The sequence below is a fragment of the Rana temporaria genome, chromosome 1 (assembly GCF_905171775.1).
Source record: "Rana temporaria chromosome 1, aRanTem1.1, whole genome shotgun sequence".
Classification (NCBI taxonomy): Eukaryota; Metazoa; Chordata; class Amphibia; order Anura; family Ranidae; genus Rana; species Rana temporaria.
This window is the reverse complement of record NC_053489.1, coordinates 666,961,267-666,981,703: the sequence shown is the minus strand read 5'-3', so window position 1 is coordinate 666,981,703 and position 20,437 is coordinate 666,961,267. Positions and strand designations below refer to the sequence as shown.

Sequence of the window (20,437 nt, the reverse complement as noted above, 5' to 3'; positions counted from 1 at the left end):
TAGGCTGGCTTGCGCCATTCTATGTTAGGTTGCAATGTTTCTTTTGGCCGCTAGATGGCGCTGCCATTGCGGCCGGCCTAGATTATGTAAATGAGGGGATCCGCCGATTCCCGATGATTTACGAGCGTACGCCGGGCCTACACCGTCGAGTTACGTCGTTTCCGTACGCGATAGGCCGCCTAAAGTTATTCCACCTATGAGGTGGAATAACAATGTTAAGTATGGCCGCCGTTCCCGCTGCGAGGTTCGAATTTTTTACGTCGTTTGCGCAAGTCGTCGGGATTTACGTTGTTTACGTACGCGTCGAAATCATCCCGTACGGCCTACTTAGCTGGAAAATGTAGTCGCCCGGCGCATGCGCAGTGTAAAAAACGTCAAAAAACGTGAGGTCAAGCCTTATTTCAATAATACACGCCCTCCTCCCAGTCATTTGAATTAGGCGCGCTTACGCCCGCTCATTTTAGGCTACGCCGCCGAAAATTTGAAGGTAAGTGGTTTGAGAATCACTTCTAACCTAAATAATTTTCGGCGGTGTAGCCTAAAAAGAGTAGGCTAGGCCGTCCTAATTTTAGGAGCCCCTACGTGAATCTACCCATAAATGTCAGAAAAAGGCTCATGCCTGACGAAGGGGCCCTGCGTGGCTCCGAAATGTTGCACTCTCTTTGTGTTGTGATTATGCAATAAAACATCCGTTTGGACGCTATTTACGTCGTTCCATGGTGTGCCGGAAAATATTCCTACTTAATCACTTGAAGACCCCCTCACGCCGATATACGTCGTCAGAAGGGCACGGCTGGGCATAGGTACGTCGCCTTTAAGAGCCCAGCCGTGGGTCGCGCACGTGCTGCCGGCGGTGCGCTCGCGACCTAGTCCTGAGCTCCGTGACCGCGCCCGCGGGACCCGCAGACCCGATCGCCGCTGGTGTCCAGCGTTTGGATCACAGGAGCTGTTCTTCTCTGTGGTTTGTCATTGATCGTCTGTTCCCTGTCATAGGGTACAACGATCAGTGACATCACATGTCCAGCCACGCCCCCCTACAGTAAGAAACACACAATAGGACACACTTAACCCCTACAGCCCCTACCTAGTGGTAAACCCCTTCACTGCCATCGTCATTTTCACAGTAAGCAGTGCATTTTTATAGCACTTTTCGTTGTAAAAATGACAATGGTCCCAAAAATGTGTCAAACGTGTCCGATGTGTCCGCCGTAATGTCGCAGTCGCGAAAAAAATCGATGATCGCCGCCATTACTTGTAAAAAAAATAAATATTAATAAAAATGCCATAAAACTGTCCCCTATTTTGTAAACGCTATAACTTTTACGCAAACCAAGCAATAAACGCTTATTGCAATTTTTTTTACCAAAAATAGGTAGAAGAATACGTATCGGCCTAAACCGAGGAAAAAAATTTTTTTTTATATATTTTTTGGGGATAGTTATTATAGCAAAAAGTTAAAAATGTTGCATTTTTTTCAAAATTGTCGCTCTATTTTTGTTTATAACGCAAAAAATAAAAACCGCACAGGTGATCAAATACCACCAAAATAAAGCTCTATTTGTGGTAAAAAAAGGACGCCAATTTTGTTTTGGAGCCACGTCGCTAGACCGCGCAATTGTCAGTTAAAACGACGCAGTGCCGAATCGCAAAAAGGGCCCAGGTCCTTTACCTGCATAATGGTCCGGGGGTTAAAGCGGAGTTCTACCAAAAAATGGAACTTGTGCTTAATCCACTCCTCGCCCCCTTACATGCCACATTTGGCATGTCATTTTTTTGAGGGGGGGGGGGGGGAGTGGGGGCTTCAGGAGGAGTGGGACTTCCTGTCCCACTTCCTCATTCCGCCCAGGGACTGCCTAGGCGTTACGTCATATCGCCTTTTAGCGGCCCCTCCCTGTAGGCGATCGCCTGGGAAACGTGACAGGTTCCAGGAGATCGCCTGTCCAATCAGGTAGTGCAGAACTGCACGCGCATGCGCAGTGAATGCCTGGCCATGAAGCCGAAAGCTGTCACGGCCGGGTGCCCACAGTTAGGATGGAGGCGGGGGAGAGGAGCAGAGCTCCGGGAGGAACGTCGCTGGACCATGGAGCAGGTAATTGTCTGTTAATTAAAAGCCAGCAGCTACACTTTTTGTAGCTGCTGACTTTTAATAAACATCAAAAAAGGCGGGAACACCCCTTTAAGTGGTTAATCACTTGCCGACCAGCCACAGAATATATACTGCAGCAGCTCAGCTGTGCGAAACTATGTACCTGTATGTCATTTTGTGTAATAGACAGCGGGGGTGCCAATCAGCGGGTCCGATGGACGCGATATCTGCCGGCCACCCAGGATCGCTTCCCAGAGAGGCAGAACGCAGGTCTGCCTATATAAACAAGGCAGATCCCTGTTTGAAAAGGAAGAACACAGTGGCCCGGATTCAGGTAGATTTGCCCCTTATTTACGGAGGCGCAGGGCAGCGTTTTTGCCCTGCGCCCCCGCAAATTTACTGCGCTACCCGCGATTCACGGAGCAGTAAATTGCGTGTGCGCTGTGTAAACTTGCCCTGCGTAAGGGCGCCTAATGTAAATGATCCCGTAGGGGGCAGGAATTATTTAAATTAGGCGCGCTCCCGCGCCGAGCGTAGAGCGCATGCTCCGTCCGGAAACTTTCCCGACGTGCATTGCGGCAAATGACGTCGCAAGGACGTCATTTGCTTCAAAGTGAACATGAATGGCATCCAGCGCCATTCACGATTCACTTACGCAAACGACGTAAATTTCAAATGTTGCGACGCGGGAACGACGGGTATACGTAGCATTGGCTGCACCTGCTTTTAGCAGGAGCAGCCTTACGCGAAACCCGACGTACGCAAACGACGTAAACTGCATACTCAGGGCTCGCGTAGGGTTGTGAATCGGCGTTAGTATGCAATTTGCATACTATACGCTGACCAGAACAGGAACGCCCCCTAGCGGCCAACGTAAGAATGCAGCCTAAGATATGCGGGCATAAGAGCCTTATGCCAGTCATATCTTAGGCTGCCGTTGGTGTAACGAGGTTCCTGAATCAGGAGCATTCGTAACGCCTGCGCAAGTAAGCAATTGCGCTGTGTAACTATGGTTACGCAGACGCAATTGCTTCTTGAATCTAGGCCACTGATCTTGTGTTCCTGCTAAGCAGAAACACGGATCTCTGTGTTCATCCAGTTAATCCATCCCCCACACAGTTAGAAAGCACCACCTAAGGAAACAGTTAACCCTTTGCTCGCCCCTGATGTTAACCTCTTCTCTGACAGTGTCATTAGTACAGTAACAGTGCATATTTTTTAGCACTGACCACTGTATTGGTGTCACTTAGACATGTGCAATTATTTTTGTTCCAAATTGGGGGGGCGAAGGAGAGCCTCGGAAACACTCGGAAAGGCCCAAGGACAGCTCGTCTGAACCCAAACCTTGGAAAGGCTCGGGAACGGATATTTCTGAGGTTTCCCAAGCATTTCCGAACGGCTCCGCCCGCCTCTTGCGCCCCCCACCTTAGGCCAAACGCTGTGGCTTGAATTCTGCTCGTTTTGCGAAACAACACTTAAAAATACAGTGCTTGTATTGCGAAACACTCGTTAACCACGTTACTCGCAATCCGAGTTTCCATTGTACTATAAAAAAGGTTCTGGGCGGAGTAAGCCTTTAATTGCATTTCACCCGTCAGCTGTAATTGCTCCCATATCAGAGGTGTATTTAGGTTTTGTGCTGCCCTAGGCCTGACTTTGCACCTCTGTCCCCTCCTCGCACCTCTGTCCCCTCCCCGCACCTCTGTCCCCTCCCCGCACCTCTGTACCCCCTCCCCGCACCTCTGTCCCCTCCCCGCACCTCTGTCCCCTCCCCACACTTCTGTCCCCTCCCCGCACCTCTGTCCCCCCTCCCCGCACCTCTGTCCCCTCCCCGCACCTCTGTCCCCTCCCCGCACCTCTGTCCCCCCTCCCCGCACCTCTGTCCCCTCCCCGCACCTCTGTCCCCTCCCCGCACCTCTGTCCCCCCTCCCCACACCTCTGTCCCCTCCCCGCACCTCTGTCCCCTCCCCGCACCTCTGTACCCCCTCCCCGCACCTCTGTCCCCTCCCCGCACCTCTGTCCCCTCCCCGCACCTCTGTCCCCTCCCCGCACCTCTGTCCCCTCCTCGCACTTCTGTCCCCTCCCCGCACCTCTGTCCCCCCTCCCCGCACCTCTGTCCCCTCCCCGCACCTCTGTCCCCTCCCCGCACCTCTGTCCCCCCTCCCCGCACCTCTGTCCCATCCCCGCACCTCTGTCCCCTCCCCGCACCTCTGTACCCCCTCCCCGCACCTCTGTCCCCTCCCCGCACCTCTGTCCCCTCCCCGCACCTCTGTCCCCTCCCCGCACCTCTGTCCCCTCCTCGCACCTCTGTCCCCTCCCCGCACCTCTGTCCCCTCCCCGCACCTCTGTACCCCCTCCCCGCACCTCTGTCCCCTCCCCGCACCTCTGTACCCCCTCCCCGCACCTCTGTCCCCTCCCCGCACCTCTGTCCCCCCTCCCCGCACCTCTGTCCCCTCCCCGCACCTCTGTCCCCTCCCCGCACCTCTGTCCCCCCTCCCCGCACCTCTGTCCCCTCCCCGCACCTCTGTCCCCTCCCCGCACCTCTGTCCCCCCTCCCCACACCTCTGTCCCATCCCCGCACCTCTGTCCCCTCCCCGCACCTCTGTACCCCCTCCCCGCACCTCTGTCCCCTCCCCGCACCTCTGTCCCCTCCCCGCACCTCTGTCCCCTCCTCGCACCTCTGTCCCCTCCCCGCACCTCTGTCCCCTCCCCGCACCTCTGTCCCCCCTCCCCGCACCTCTGTCCCCTCCCCGCACCTCTGTCCCCTCCCCGCACCTCTGTCCCCCCTCCCCGCACCTCTGTCCCATCCCCGCACCTCTGTCCCCTCCCCGCACCTCTGTACCCCCTCCCCGCACCTCTGTCCCCTCCCCGCACCTCTGTCCCCTCCCCGCACCTCTGTCCCCTCCCCGCACCTCTGTCCCCTCCGTCCCCGCACCTCTGTCCCCTCCCCGCACCTCTGTACCCCCTCCCCGCACCTCTGTCCCCTCCCCGCACCTCTGTCCCCTCCCGCACCTCTGTCCCCTCCCCATACCTCTGTCCCCTCCCCGCACCTCTGTCCCCTCCCCGCACCTCTGTCCCCTCCCCGCACCTCTGTACCCCCTCCCCGCACCTCTGTCCCCTCCCCGCACCTCTGTCCCCTCCCCGCACCTCTGTCCCCCCTCCCCGCACCTCTGTCCCCTCCCCGCACCTCTGTCCCCTCCCCGCACCTCTGTCCCCCCTCCCCGCACCTCTGTCCCCTCCCCGCACCTCTGTCCCCTCCCCGCACCTCTGTACCCCCTCCCCGCACCTCTGTACCCCCTCCCCGCACCTCTGTCCCCTCCCCGCACCTCTGTCCCCTCCCCGCACCTCTGTACCCCCTCCCCGCACCTCTGTCCCCTCCCCGCACCTCTGTCCCCTCCCCATACCTCTGTCCCCTCCCCATACCTCTGTCCCCTCCCCGCACCTCTGTCCCCTCCCCGCACCTCTGTCCCCTCCCCGCACCTCTGTCCCCTCCCCGCACCTCTGTCCCCTCCCCGCACCTCTGTCCCCTCCCCGCACCTCTGTACCCCCTCCCCGCACCTCTGTCCCTTCCCCGCACCTCTGTCCCCTCCCGCAGCTCTGTCCCCTCCCCATACCTCTGTCCCCTCCCCATACCTCTGTCCCCTCCCCATACCTCTGTCCCCTCCCCATACCTCTGTCCCCTCCCCGCACCTCTGTCCCCTCCCCGCACCTCTGTCCCCTCCCCGCACCTCTGTCCCCTCCCCATACCTCTGTCCCCTCCCCATACCTCTGTCCCCTCCCCGCACCTCTGTCCCCTCCCCGCACCTCTGTCCCCTCCCCGCACCTCTGTACCCCCTCCCCGCCCTTCTGTCCCCTCCCCGCACCTCTGTCCCCTCCCCGCACCTCTGTACCCCCTCCCCGCACCTCTGTCCCCTCCCCGCACCTCTGTTTATGTCTGTACCCTCCCCCTAAATTTATGAGGGAGCCGGAAGGCGGACGTGGGAGCCGTGGGTGCCGCCCCCCGCAAAGTGCCACCCTAGGCCTAGGCCAAGATACATCCCTGTCCCATATCCCTTGTGGAAAGTTCTACTTACACAGAGAGAAATACAAGAAGCATATGCAAAATGGAAATGCCAGTGACTGCGCACACTCCATAACACAGCGGCATCGGGCCAGATATTTCTTCACAAGATTCATATTTCCTCCATCACCTGGAAAATAACATTTGTACTAAGCCTATATAGATAGATACTGTAGATAGATAGATAGATAGATAGATAGATAGATAGATAGATAGATAGATAGATAGATAGATAGATAGATAGATAGATAGATAGATAGATAGATAGATAGATAGATAGATACTGTAGCTACAGTGCCTTGAAAAAGTACCACTTGAAATTTTCCATATTTTGTCATGTTACAACCAAAAATGTAGTGAAGTGGAAGGAAAATTATAAATGTTTTTTTTTTTTTACAAATAAATATGTAAAAAGAGTGTGAGGTACATTTGTATGGCGCCCCCTTTACTCTGATACCCCCAACTAAAATCTAGTGGAACCAATTGCCTTCAGAAGTCACCGAATTAGTAAATAGAGTCCACCTGTGTGTCATTTAATCTCAGTATAAATACAGCTGTTCTGTGAAGCCCTCAGAGGTTTGTTAGAGAACTTTGGTGAACAAAGAGCATCACAAAGGCCAAGGAACACACCAGACAGGTCAGGGATAAAGTTGTAGAGAAGTATAAAGCAGGGTTAGGTTATAAAAAAAATCTCCCAAGCTTTGAACATCTCACAGAGCCTCTGTTCAATCCATCATCAGAAAATGGAAAGAGTACGGCACAACTGCAAACCTACCAAGACATGGCCGTCCACCTAAACTGACCGGGCCGGGCAAGGACAGCATTCATCAGAGAAGCAGCCAAGAAGTCCATGGTAACTGGAGGAGCTGCAGAGATCCACAGCTTAGGTGGGAGAATCTGTCCACAGGACAACTATTAGTGGTCTCTCCACAAATCTGTCCTTTATGGAAGAGTGACAAGAAGAAAGACATTGGTGAAAGAAAGACATAAGAAGTCCTGTTTGCAGTTTGTGAGAAGCCATGTGGGGGACACAGCAAACATGTAGAAGAAGGTGCTCTGGTCAGATGAGACCAAATCTGAACTTTTTGGCCTACAAGCAAAACACTATGTGTGGAGGAAAACTAACACTGCACATCACCCTAAACACACCATCCCCACCGTGAAACATGGTGGTGGCAGCATCATGTGGTGGGGATGCTTTTCTTCAGCAGGGACAGGGAAGCTGGTCAGAGTTGATGGGAAGATGGATGGAGCCAAATACAGGACAATCTTAGAAGAAATCCTGTTAAAGTCTGCAGAAGACTTGAGACTTGGGTGGAGGTTCACCTTCCAGCAGAACAACGACCCTAAACATACAGCCAGAGCTACAATGGAATGATTTAGATCAAAGCTCATTCATGTGTTAGAATTTGCTGTTCACAAACACTCTCCATCCAATCTGACAGAAATTGAGATATTTTACAGAGAAGAATGGGCAGAAATGTCCCTCTCTAGATGTGCAAAGCTGGTAGAGACATCCCCAAAGAGACTTGCAGCTGTAATTGCAGAGAAAGGAGGTTCTACAAAGTATTGCCTCCGGGGGGCGCCATACAAATGTACCCCCCACACTTTTCATATGTTTGTAAAAAAAAAAAAAAAAACATTTATCATTTTCCTCCCACTTCACAATTATGTGCCACTTTGTGTTTGTCTATCACATAAAATCCCAATAAAATACGTTTACGTTTTTGGTTGTAACATGAGAAAATGTGAAAATTTTTGATAGGTAGATAGATAGATATTGGTAACTTACATTTCCATGCAAAATATATCCAGACACCAGTAAGAAAGACTTCCGTTACTGTAAATGAAGCAGCAGCAGCTATGAACCTGTTTGTTTTATATATATCACCTGGAGAGAGAGAGACATTACAGTTACCTTGTGCTTGGAGGCCACCTTATGGAACAGACAAGAGCCATACAGAGGATATTATACCGGCGGGCACATCAATCTCCACACCAGAGGAGCTTACACTCTAATGTCTTATAGGTAGATTCAGGTAGAGTTAGGCCGGCTTATCAGTAGATAAGCCGACCTAACTCAGAATCTACGCCGACTTATATTTAAGCGTATGCTCAAACAGAGATACGCTTAACCACTTAAGCCCCGGACCAATATGCTGCCTAAAGACCCAAGGGGTTTTTACAGTTCGGGACTGCGTCGCTTTAACAGACAATTGCGCGGTCGTGCGACGTGGCTCCCAAACAAAATTGGCGTCCTTTTTTCCCCACAAATAGAGCTTTCTTTTGGTGGTATTTGATCACCTCTGCGGTTTTTATTTTTTGCGCTATAAACAAAGATAGAGCGACAATTTTGAAAAAAATTCAATATTTTTTACTTTTTGCTATAATAAATATCCCCCAAAAATATATAAAAAAATTTTTCTTCAGTTTAAGCCGATACGTATTCTTCTACCTATTTTTGGTAAAAAAAAATTGCAATAAGCGTTTATCGATTGGTTTGCGCAAAATGTATAGCGTTTACAAAATAGAGGATAGTTTTATTGCATTTTTATTATTTTTTTTTTTTTTACTACTAATGGCGGCGATCAGCGATTTTTTTCGTGACTGCGACATTATGGCAGACACTTCGGACAATTTTGACACATTTTTGGGACCATTGTCATTTTCACAGCAAAAAATGCATTTAAATTGCATTCTTTATTGTGAAAATGACAGTTGCAGTTTGGGAGTTAACCACAGGGGGCGCTGTAGGATTTAGTGTACACTTAGTGTGTGTTTACAACTGTAGGGGGGTGTGGCTGTAGGAATGACGTCATCGATCGAGTCTCCCCTATAAAGGGGATCACTCGATCGATGCAGCGCCATAGTGAAGCACGGGGAAGCCGTGTTTACATACGGCTCTCCCCGTTCTTCAGCTCCGGGGAGCGATCGCGACGGAGCGGTAATAGACAAATAGCCGCGCTAGGCGCCCGGCGCATGCGCAGTGAACAAAAAACGTCAATCACGTCGGGTCAAAGCATATTAACATAAAACACACCCCCTCAGCCGAATTTGAATTAGGCGCGCTTGCGCCCGTCGCATTTACGCTACGCCGCCCTAAGTAAGGAGGCAAGTACTTTGAGAATACAGTACTTGCCTCTCTTACTTAAGGCGGCGTAGTGTAAACACGCTAGGCTACGCCGCCTTATAGTTGCGCGCCCCTACCTGAATCTACCTATTAGATTTTAGATTTTTATATAAGATTGCATTTTGAAAAAAGGCTGCATGCATGGGTAAATGTGTAATGGTTTCTTAGCCTGATGCCGCATACACACAGTTGTTTCTCAGCATGAAAAAAAAAATGACATTTTTCAGCATGTCCAAAAAACGACGTTTTTCCAACGACGTTGCCCACACACCATCGTTTTTGAAAAATGATGAACAAAGCGCGGTGACGTACAACACGTACGACGGCACTCTAAAGGGGAAGTTCTATTCGCCTGTGGGTTGCTCTTAGCTGATTCCTTGATTCCTTTTTTGGGAGCATCCAATCTGATGCTCCCAAAAAAGCCACCACATAACCGCTTTACTCACTGACAGTACTTGTCCTGCACCATGTCCACAGCCCATGATCTCCTGTACCATGTCCACAGCCAGTCAAAGCCAGTCCACATAGGAGGCTTATATTTAATGCTAGAGGAGGAGCAGCTGTGGGGATCCTGAAGTAAGGGGAAGCTCTCTGGGGACTCTGAAGTAAGGGGAAGCTCTCTGGGGACTCTGAAGTAAGGGGAAGCTCTCTGGGGACTCTGAAGTAAGGGGAAGCTCTCTGGGGACTCTGAAGTAAGGGGAGGCTCTCTGGGGACTCTGAAGTAAGGGGAGGCTCTCTGGGGACTCTGAAGTAAGGGGAAGCTCTCTGGGGACCCTGAAGTAAGGGGAAGCTCTCTGGGGACCCTGAAGTAAGGGGAAGCTCTCTGGGGACTCTGAAGTAAGGGGAAGCTCTCTGGGGACTCTGAAGTAAGGGGAAGCTCTCTGGGGACTCTGAAGTAAGGGGAGGCTCTCTGGGGACTCTGAAGTAAGGGGAGGCTCTCTGGGGACTCTGAAGTAAGGGGAAGCTCTCTGGGGACCCTGAAGTAAGGGGAAGCTCTCTGGGGACTCTGAAGTAAGGGGAAGCTCTCTGGGGACCCTAATGTAAGGGGAGGCTCTCGGGGGACCCGGATGTAAGGAGGGGTTCTCTGGGGACCCTGGTGTAAGGAGGGGTTCTCTGGGGACCCCGATGTAAGAGGGGGATCTCTGAGGACCCTGGTGTAAGGGGGGGGGCTTTCTGGGGACTCTGATGTGAGTAGGGAGGCTCTCTGGGGGCCCTGGTGTAAGGGGGGGGCACCCTGATGTAATGATTGGTTCTCTGAATGAATGAAAACTTAGCGCAACACATGCGAACTTAATCGCCTCTGGGGCCCTAATGTAAGTAGGCAGGCCGTCTGGGGACCCTGATGTAATAAGGGGAGCTCTGGAGACCCTGATGTAAGTGGGGGGCTCTCTGAGGGACCCTGATGTAATAAGGGGAGCTCTGGAGACCCTGATGTAAGTGGGGGGTGGGGGGCTCTCTGGGGACCCTGATGTAACAAGGAGGGCTCTGGGGACCCAATCAATCAATAATAACAAACTATGAAGACATGAATTCAGAAGACATTCGGCGGTCTAATAAATGGTGTTTTTGGTCTACTCACCACAACAGGCCAGTGAGATGAGGCTGATGATCTGGAAGACCAGAGAAAATACTTTAATGGAGATACAAGCGGGTTTTATCCAGGTCCTGTCCTGTTTACCTAAAAGGTAAAAGACAAAGATTCATTCTAACACACCCATTTTATAAAATACTATTAATATAAAAATGTAAATTGTCTACTTTTTTTTTAACTACTTCAATACCGGGCTTTTATACACACCTCCATACCAGGCCCATTCTGGCACTTCTTTCCTACATGTACAAATCACATTTTTTTGCTAGAAAATTACACAGAACCCCCAAACATTATATATGTTTTTTTAGCAGACACCCTAGGGAATAAAACGACGGTCATTGAAACGTTTTATCTTGCACGCCATTTGCGCAATAATTTTTCAAACGCCTTTTTTTGGGAAAAAAATTGTTTCATGAATTAAAAAAAATAACAAAACAGTAAAGTTAGCCCAATTTTTTTGTAAAATATGAAAGATGATGTTACACCGAGTAAATAGATACCTAACATGTCACGCTTTAAAATTGCGCACACTCATGGAATGGCGCCAAACTTCGGTACTTAAAAATCTCCATAGGCAACGCTTTGAATTTTTTTACAGGTTACCAGTTTAGATTTACAGAGGAGATCTAGTGCTAGAATTGTTGCTCGCACTCTAACGCACGCGGCGATACCTCACATATGTGGTTTTAACGGTGTTTACATATGTCGGCGGGACTTGCGTGTGCGTTCGCTTCTGCACGCGAGCTACCGGGGACAGGGGCGTTAAAAAAAAATGTTTTATTTCTTTCTTTTTTTTTTACATATTTATTTATTTTTTTACACTTTTTTATTTTTTATTTTATTTTTTTTATTATCACTTTTATTCCTATTACAAGGAATGTAAACATCCCTTGTAATAGGAATATGTGTGACAGGTACTCTTTATGGAGAGATGCAGGGTCAATAAGACCCCACATCTCCACGTGTAAACACACCTTCCCCGTGCTTCACTGTGGCGGCGCATCCATCGTGTCATCCCCTTTATAGGGAGACACAATAGATGACGTCAGTCCTACAGCCACACCCCCCTACAGTTGTAAACACACACTAGGTGAAACATAACCCCTTCAGCGCCCCCTGTGGTTAACTCCCAAACTGCAACTGTCATTTCCACAATAAAGAATGCATTTTAAATGTATTTTTTGCTGTGAAAATGACAATGGTCCCAAAAATGTGTCAACATTGTGCGAAGTGTCCGCCATAATGTCGCAGTCACAAAAAAAATCGCTGATCGCCGCCATTAGTAGTAAAAAAAAAAAATTAATAAAAATGCAATAAAACTATCCAATATTTTGTAAACGCTATAAATTTTGCGCAAACCAACCGATAAACGCTTATTGCGATTATTTTTACCAAAAATAGGTAGAAGAATACGTATCGGCCTAAACTGAGGAAAAAATATATTTTTTTAATATATTTTTGGGGGATATTTATTATAGCAAAAAGTAAAAAATATTGATTTTTTTTCAAAATTGTCGCTCTATTTTTGTTTATAGCGCAAAAGATAAAAACCGCAGAGGTGATCAAATACCACCAAAGGAAAGCTCTATTTGTGGGGAAAAAAGGACGCCAATTTTGTTTCAGTACAACATTGCATGACCGCGCAATTACCAGTTAAAGCAGCGCAGTGCCAAATTGTAAAAACACCTCTGGGCATTTAGCTGCATATTGGTCCGGGGCTTACATGGTTAATAAAGTTTATGTCAGAGGATCATTTTGAGCAATGGCTTTTTTTTGTATTCTTGGTCTGGATGCAGTTTGGCAAAAGGACTGTTGCAGGGAACCAGTAGGGTAGAGTGGAGTAGAGTGGAGTGAGCTGGATGTGGGGTTAGAGCCTCCGTCCCTCTGTGATTTGTATATATTATATTGAGGGAAGTCTTTGCATAAATATGTCTTGCCTCCAACAGAACAGGTTTTTTTTTTTTATATACGGAAAAAGAATGGCATCTCCGTCCATCCAGTCCTGAGATATACACAGCTCTGTCACACAGCATAGTGAACTGATTTTTATTGCAAAACATCTAGGTCACCTTCCTGCCCCAGCCTGTGACTGGACAGTGAGCAGCAGAATACTAATGAGGTCACTTTGTGCTCTCCTTCTATCACTTTAGCCCTGGTTCACACTGGGCTGCGGGAGTGAAGCCGTGCGAGTTCAGCTGAACTGGCACGATTTCACTCCCGCCGGCAGTCCCGATTTCGGACACGATTTAAGAGACATCTGTGCAGGTTTCTGCACAGATGTCTATGTAAATCGCGGCCCGAAATCGCAAAAAGTAGTACAAGAACTACTTTTTGAAATCGGTGCAGCGCCGCAGATGCGGCGTCGCACCGATTAGGACGGCGCCATTGCCGACAATTGGCGGCATTTGAGATGCGATTTCACATGTGAAATCGCATCTCAAATCGAATGAAATCGCACCCAGTGTGAACCTGGGCTTAAGGCCGGATTCACAATTTCAGCTTTCTTATCTCTGCAGAGAGATAAGAGAAGTGTTCAGCAGATCAGCTCTGTTTTTTTAAATGCAAATTTAGAGACCTGGGACAGGGGAGGGGGGAAGTGTATTGAGCTGAATGAGAGAATTCCTGAAGAGAAATGAACACATCTGCGAATCAGATGCGTGCCCATAGAAGATAATGGGCCTGAATTCGCACCTGAGCCGCACCGCAATGCCTAGAAAACGCACACGTTTTTTTCGGCAATGCGAATGCATCGCACATATGTGAACCAGCCTCATTGAAATCAATGTATTTTATAATGTTCTGTGAATTGGATGCGGTTTAAGCCGCAACCAATTCGCATAGGTGTGAACCCGGCCTAAAGGTCAGGTTCTAAACCAGTAGCTATAGCAGTAGAGAGGCTCCCACTGACCAGAAGGATAGGTGCAGCATCAGGTTACCCTGGCAGATGACACAGGCTCATCCGATATGCGAGGTCTGAGCATTAACCAGTGCTCACCAGAGCTCCTAATGGTGGAGGTGGGTTTTGCTGCGCGTTAGTACCAGGTTGCGGTCCTTTATAGGGATGCACCAATATATATCGGCTGCAAAAAATTATCGGCTGAAAACAGGGCTTTCGGCGTTTTGACGATAAAAAAAAGTGCTGATAATAGTATGCTGCGTCCCATTGACTTCAATGCAGGGGCGTTGCTACGTGGCAAAAAGACCAGGGGCTTCAGCCCGACGTCCAAGGCCGGAACTGGGGGGGGATTAGTGGTGTTGTATGTGGCGTAGCGGTTTTTGGGGCTGGGTGGTGGGGTTGTGTGACTTACCAGTGCCCATCAATGCTGACCCCTGACCTACCTGACCTACATACACTGACCAGTGACCTGCATGACCTTAACACACACTGACCTACTGACAATGGCATAGATACACACACTGACTTACCTGAGCTCAGCCTGTGGTGTGCGGTCACAGCAGGGAGCAGGCAGTCAGTCACTCGTCACTGTCAGAGAGGAGAGGAGAGGAGCTGCCAAGCCAAGGAGGAGAGGGAGGAGAGCTGCCCGAGCAGGGATATTGTCCGGCGGCTGAATTTAAAATTCCCGCCTTCTGGAGACTATGAAGGCTATGATGGACACACGACACGTCCCATGGTCCTCTTGGCATTGGCACTGCAGGCTCCAGAAGGCGGGACCTATGGCACTCGACTCCAGCCGCAAACGGCCACAGCCACACTCGGCCACCATTTTGACTATGATGCAAAATTGAATCCCATTGACCTCAATGCAAAAACGTCTCTTCTATTGACTTTAATGCAAAATAGTGTCCCTTTGACTTCAATGCAAAAACACCAGACACATTAATTCAATTATTATTATATATTTGTTTAACCACTTAAGCCCCGGACCAATATGCTGCTAAATGCCCAAAGGCGTTTTTACAATTTGGCACTGCGTCGCTTTAACAGACAATTGCGCGCTTGTGCGACGTGGCTCCCAAACAAAATTTGCGTCCTTTTTTCCCCACAAATAGAGCTTTCTTTTGGTTGTATTTGATCACCTCTGCGGTTTTTATTTTCTGCGCTATAAACAAAAATAGAGCGACAATTTTGAAAAAAATTCAATATTTTTTACTTTTTGCTATAATAAATATCCCCCAAAAACATATATAAAAATTTATTTTTTCCTCAGTTTAGGCCGATACATATTCTTCTACCTATTTTTGGTAAAAAAAAATCGCAATAAGCGTTTATCGGTTGGTTTGCGCAAAATTTATAGCGTTTACAAAATAGGGGATAGTTTTATTGCATTTTTATAATTTTTTTTTTTTTACTACTATTGGCGGCGATCAGCGATTTTTTTCGTGACTGCGACATTACGGCGGACACTTCGGACAATTTTGACACATTTTTGGGACCATTGTCATTTTCACAGCAAAAAATGCATTTAAATTGCATTGTTTATTGTGGAAATGACAGTTGCAGTTTGGGAGTTAACCACAGGGGGCGCTGTAGGAGTTAGGGTTCACCTAGTGTGTGTTTACAACTGTAGGGGGGTGTGGCTGTAGGACTGAAGTCATCGATCGAGTCTCCCTATAAAAGGGATCACTCGATCGATACGCCGCCACAGTGAAGCACGGGGAAGCCGTGTTTACATACGGCTCTCCCCGTTCTTCAGCTCCGGGGAGCGATCGCGACGGAGCGGCTATAAACGAATAGCCGCGCCGTCGTCCCGGATCGCTCCCCGCGGGAATCCGACCGCCGCATGTAGCGGGGGGGGGTCCCGATCGGACCCCCCACCCGCTAGAAGGCAAGGACGTACCTGTATGCCCATTTGCCTGTATGTGCCATTCTGTGGACGTACATATACATGCGGCGGTCGGGAAGTGGTTAAACTGTCTCGGTGCATCCTGAATTTTCAGTTTGGTGCATCACCAACCCTAAAGATCGCCCACTAGGAGGTGAGCAAGCCAGGGTCCAGTAGCAGATATGGATGGCAGCAGGAGTGACAGGAGCGTCATATTGGCTGGAGAGAGTACAATAATCTGGCAAACAGGAAGTACAAACACATTGCTACAATAGGATGTTCATGGGAGGAGCAAAAAGTTCAAGGGTCAAAAGAAACAAGATTCAAAGGAAGAGCATTCAAGGAATTGTCCTGCATCCCAGGTGGCTGAGCAAGAAGAGACATTGCCAGGCGAAGCAGAGGTCGCAGGTTTAGACCCTGGTCCTGACAGTCAGGATGTTTGTTGTGAGCACATGTGCATGCAAGACCCCCTGATTGTCTCTAAATGCTAACCAAGGTCACAGTGGGAAAGGATTAGAGCCTCTCTCAGGTTTTTATTGCGGTTTGTGTTTTTATTGGGACAGATTTTCTCATTTATTCCAGGTAAAAAGTGGAAACCGTATTTTAGGAAAAAGAAATAAGGAAATTGCAATTGTTTATGGTACACGGTGCTTTATCCCTGCCACACTGTTAGGGATTACCGTATTTGCCGGCGTATAAGATGACTGGGCGTATAAGATGACTGGGCGTATAAGACGACCCCCTAATTTTCCAGCCAAAATGTTGGTTTTGGGATATACTCACCGTATAAGACTACCCCCTTCCTACTAGTCATGCCTCGCCTCACGGTGCCACCATTACATGCCAGACTATGCCACTACATGCCAGACTGTGCCCCATTACATGCCAGACTGTGCCCCATTACATGCCAGACTGTGCCCCATTACATGCCAGACTGTGCCCCATTACATGCCAGACTGTGCCCCATTACATGCCAGACTGTGCCCCATTACATGACCAGACCGTGCCCCATTACATGACCAGACCTGCCCCATTACATGACCAGACCGTGCCCCATTACATGACCAGACCTGCCCCATTACATGACCAGACTGTGCCCTTACCTTATCCTAAGACATGCGAATCGCGGCCGTACATTTTTTCAAAAGCCGCGCCTACTACGTCTTCTGTTGCGTGATAGGCGGAACATTCAGCTTCCCAGGAGACACTGTGTTTAGTGTTCGCCTATCACGTCCGAAGACGAGAGGGCCTCCGTGATAGGTGGACACCAAACACAGGATGAGAGGGCCTCCGTGATAGGCGGACACCAAACACAGGACGAGAGGGCCTCCGTGATAGGCGGACACTGAACACAGGACGAGAGGGCCTCCGTGATAGGCGAACACCAAACACAGGACGAGAGGGCCTCCGTGATAGGTGGACACCAAACACAGGACGAGAGGGCCTCCGTGATAGGCTGACACTGAACACAGGACGAGAGGGCCTCCGTGATAGGCGGACACTGAACACAGGACGAGAGGGCCTCCGTGATAGGCGGACACCAAACACAGGACGAGAGGGCCCCCGTGATAGGCGGACACTGAACACAGGACGAGAGGGCCTCCGTGATAGGCGGACACTGAACACAGGACGAGAGGGCCTCCGTGATAGGCGGACACCAAACACAGGAGGAGAGGGCCTCCGTGATAGGCGGACACCAAACACAGTGCCTCCTGGGAAGCTGATTGTTTCCGCCTATCACGGAACAGAAGACGTCGGAGGCGCGGCTTTTGAAAAATCGTACGGCCGCGATTCTGGGATAAGGTAAGGTTAGGTTACCGGCGTATAAGACGACCCCCGACTTTTAAGAAGATTTTAGGGGTTTGAAAGTCGCCTTTTACGCCGGAAAATAAGGTAGATCTACCCTGGAGTGAATAAGCATAATCCACACATATAGTAAGGCTTTTAACAACTGTGAAGCATGGTGTGAAAATTATAAGTGGGGGAGGGGTAAGAAAATGTCTGGGAGTGACTTGGTCACAAATTAAATTTGAGAATTAAGGGGATGGTTTTCCTACGTGAAGTACAAAAAAATCGAATGCGTAAGTAGTCCTAAAACAGAGAAATATAATTTTTTAGGTTCCTCTTACCCAAGAAAAAAGCAACAACCTTCTGTGTGTGAGAGACAACAGTCTCGCCATGAGTCCAGCGTTTTTCCTTCATGGTCATAGCTGAAATACAAGAAAGTAGGTTACAGGCCAGTACTATAGCAAAAGCAAAATATATAGATTAAGTCAATTTCAATATTTTTTTTTTAATTTATATATTATTTTTTCAAGTTTTAAACTACTTGCTGTAAATGACTCCCGGAGCACTGTGGTTTAGCTAAAGAGAAGGAAGCTGTTTTCTTTCAGGCATTCTGTCTCTGATTAAAACCTCAGATGAAGCTGTATGGAGTAGAGACAGGTAAGCAGTGGCAGCTGGTGGGTTCTTCTTTGGGGGGCGGCAAACAAACAACACCCTGCCCCGGCGGCAATGAAACAGAAGCCTCCGCGATTCTGCACTTACTCGCTTGTGTGGCAGGTCTGTGGTCTCCTCTCCTGGAGTGTGGGCAGTGGCGGTGGCAGGCGGCGGCTCCGGTGTCCGCTCCTTCAGCTTCCTCTGCCGCGTGTCTCCTCTTCTGCCAAAGCTCTAGGCATCCAATAGGATTGCCTGACGCTTTGGCCAATTGGGAAACAGGTCTGACAGACCTGCCTCCTGATTGGCAGGGAGGAACTTTAGTGTGATAATAGCGAAAATTAATTCGCTTATCGTCACACAACTGGATGGGGCCGACCCTTTTTTGAAGCCTGTTAGAGTCTCTGGCTCTAATCAGGTGCTTAAAAAAGAACACCCCGCTGCATTGGAATCCATGGTTTGGCAACACTGATATGTAGATCAGGGGGCCGGAGGCATGGATAGGGGAGGCGGCACATGTGTGTCCTTTGGACGGGTTGCCACTACAGGTAAGGGTCTATACACATGTGTAGGTAAGGGTCTAGGTAGGTAAGGGTCTATTCACATGTGTAGGTAAGGGTCTATTCACATGTGTAGGTAAGGGTCTATTCACATGTGTAGGTAAGGGTCTATTTACATGTGTAGGTAAGGGTCTATTCACATGTGTAGGTAAGGGTCTAGGTAGGTAAGGGTCTATTCACATGTGTAGGTAAGGGTCTAGGTAGGTAAGGGTCTATTCACATGTGTAGGTAAGGGTCTATTCACATGTGTAGGTAAGGGTCTAGGTAGGTAAGGGTCTATTCACATGTGTAGGTAAGGGTCTATTCACATGTGTAGGTAAGGGTCTAGGTAGGTAAGGGTCTATTCACATGTGTAGGTAAGAGTCTATTCACATGTGTAGGTAAGGGTCTAGGTAGGTAAGGGTATATTCACATGTGTAGGTAAGGGTCTATTCACATGTGTAGGTAAGGGTCTATTCACATGTGTAGGTAAGGGTCCAAGTGGGTAACGGTCTATTCACATGTGTAGGTAAGGGTCTATTCACATGTGTAGGTAAGGGTCTAGGTAGGTAAGGGTCTATTCACATGTGTAGGTAAGGGTCTAAGTGGGTAAGGGTCTATTCACATGTGTAGGTAAGGGTCTATTCACATGTGTAGGTAAGGGTCCAAGTGGGTAACGGTCTATTCACTTGTGTAGGTAAGGGTCTATTCACATGTGTAGGTAAGGGTCTAGGTAGGTAAGGGTCTATTCACATGTGCAGGTAAGGGTCTATTCACATGTGTAGGTAAGGGTCTAGGTAGGTAAGGGTCTATTCACATGTGTAGGTAAGGGTCTATTCGCAGTGTAGGTAAGGGTCCAAGTGGGTAACGGTCTATTCACATGTGTAGGTAAGGGTCTAGGTAGGTAAGGGTCTATTCACATGTGTAGGTAAGGGTCTAGGTAGGTAAGGGTCTATTCACATGTGTAGGTAAGGGTCTATTCACATGTGTAGGTAAGGGTCTAGGTAGGTAAGGGTCTATTCACATGTGTAGGTAAGGGTCTAGGTAGGTAAGGGTCTATTCACATGTGTAGGTAAGGGTCTATTCACATGTGTAGGTAAGGGTCTATTCACATGTGTAGGTAAGGGTCTAGGTAGGTAAGGGTCTATTCAGTGTAGGTAAGGGTCTAAGTGGGTAAGGGTCTATTCACATGTGTAGGTAAGGGTCTATTCAGTGTAGGTAAGGGTCTAAGTGGGTAAGGGTCTATTCACATGTGTAGGTAAGGGTCTAGGTCAGGGGCAGACTGACAACTCATGGGGCCCCCAGGCAATAGAAGATTATGGGGCCCCCGGGCTTACAGATGGCCACCACACCAGGAGGCAGTGCAGAAGCGGGGACAGATGTTAAAAAAAACACAGATTTTTACATACTGTCCCTGGTTTTACTGAGCCTGGCAACCCTGATGGGGCCCCCTAGTGGCATGGGGCCCTCGGGCAGTGCCCGAGTGACTCAATGGTCAGTCCGCCCCTGGTCTAGGTAGGTAAGGGTCTAGGTAGGTAAGGGTCTATTCACATGTGTAGGTAAGGGTCTATTCACAGTGTAGGTAAGGGTCTAAGTGGGTAAGGGTATATTCACATGTGTAGGTAAGGGTCTAGGTAGGTAGGGTCCCGTGGAGGAAGCCTGAAAATAGGCTTCCTACGACCGACGTAACTTGCCTACGCCGTCGTATCGTGGGCGCATATTTATGCTGGGCGCATTTGCCACTCCCATTGATTTTCTATGCACATATGGAAATGAGGGAGATACGCCGATTCACAAACGTACTTGCA

The 20,437-nt window shown here is 49.1% G+C and overlaps 1 protein-coding gene across 1 annotated transcript in view; it reads right to left on the bottom strand.

The window, feature by feature from the left end:
• Positions 1 to 20,437, bottom strand: part of LOC120924586 — a 45,788-nt gene that overhangs the window by 8,586 nt on the left and 16,765 nt on the right. Inside the window, exons 4-7 of the mRNA XM_040335572.1 lie at positions 17,784 to 17,864; positions 10,856 to 10,954; positions 7,939 to 8,037; positions 6,160 to 6,276 (exon numbers count right to left, since the gene is read on the bottom strand). Coding sequence (XP_040191506.1) covers positions 6,160 to 6,276; positions 7,939 to 8,037; positions 10,856 to 10,954; positions 17,784 to 17,864 — 396 coding nt within the window. The remainder of the gene's footprint in view (positions 1 to 6,159; positions 6,277 to 7,938; positions 8,038 to 10,855; positions 10,955 to 17,783; positions 17,865 to 20,437) is intronic.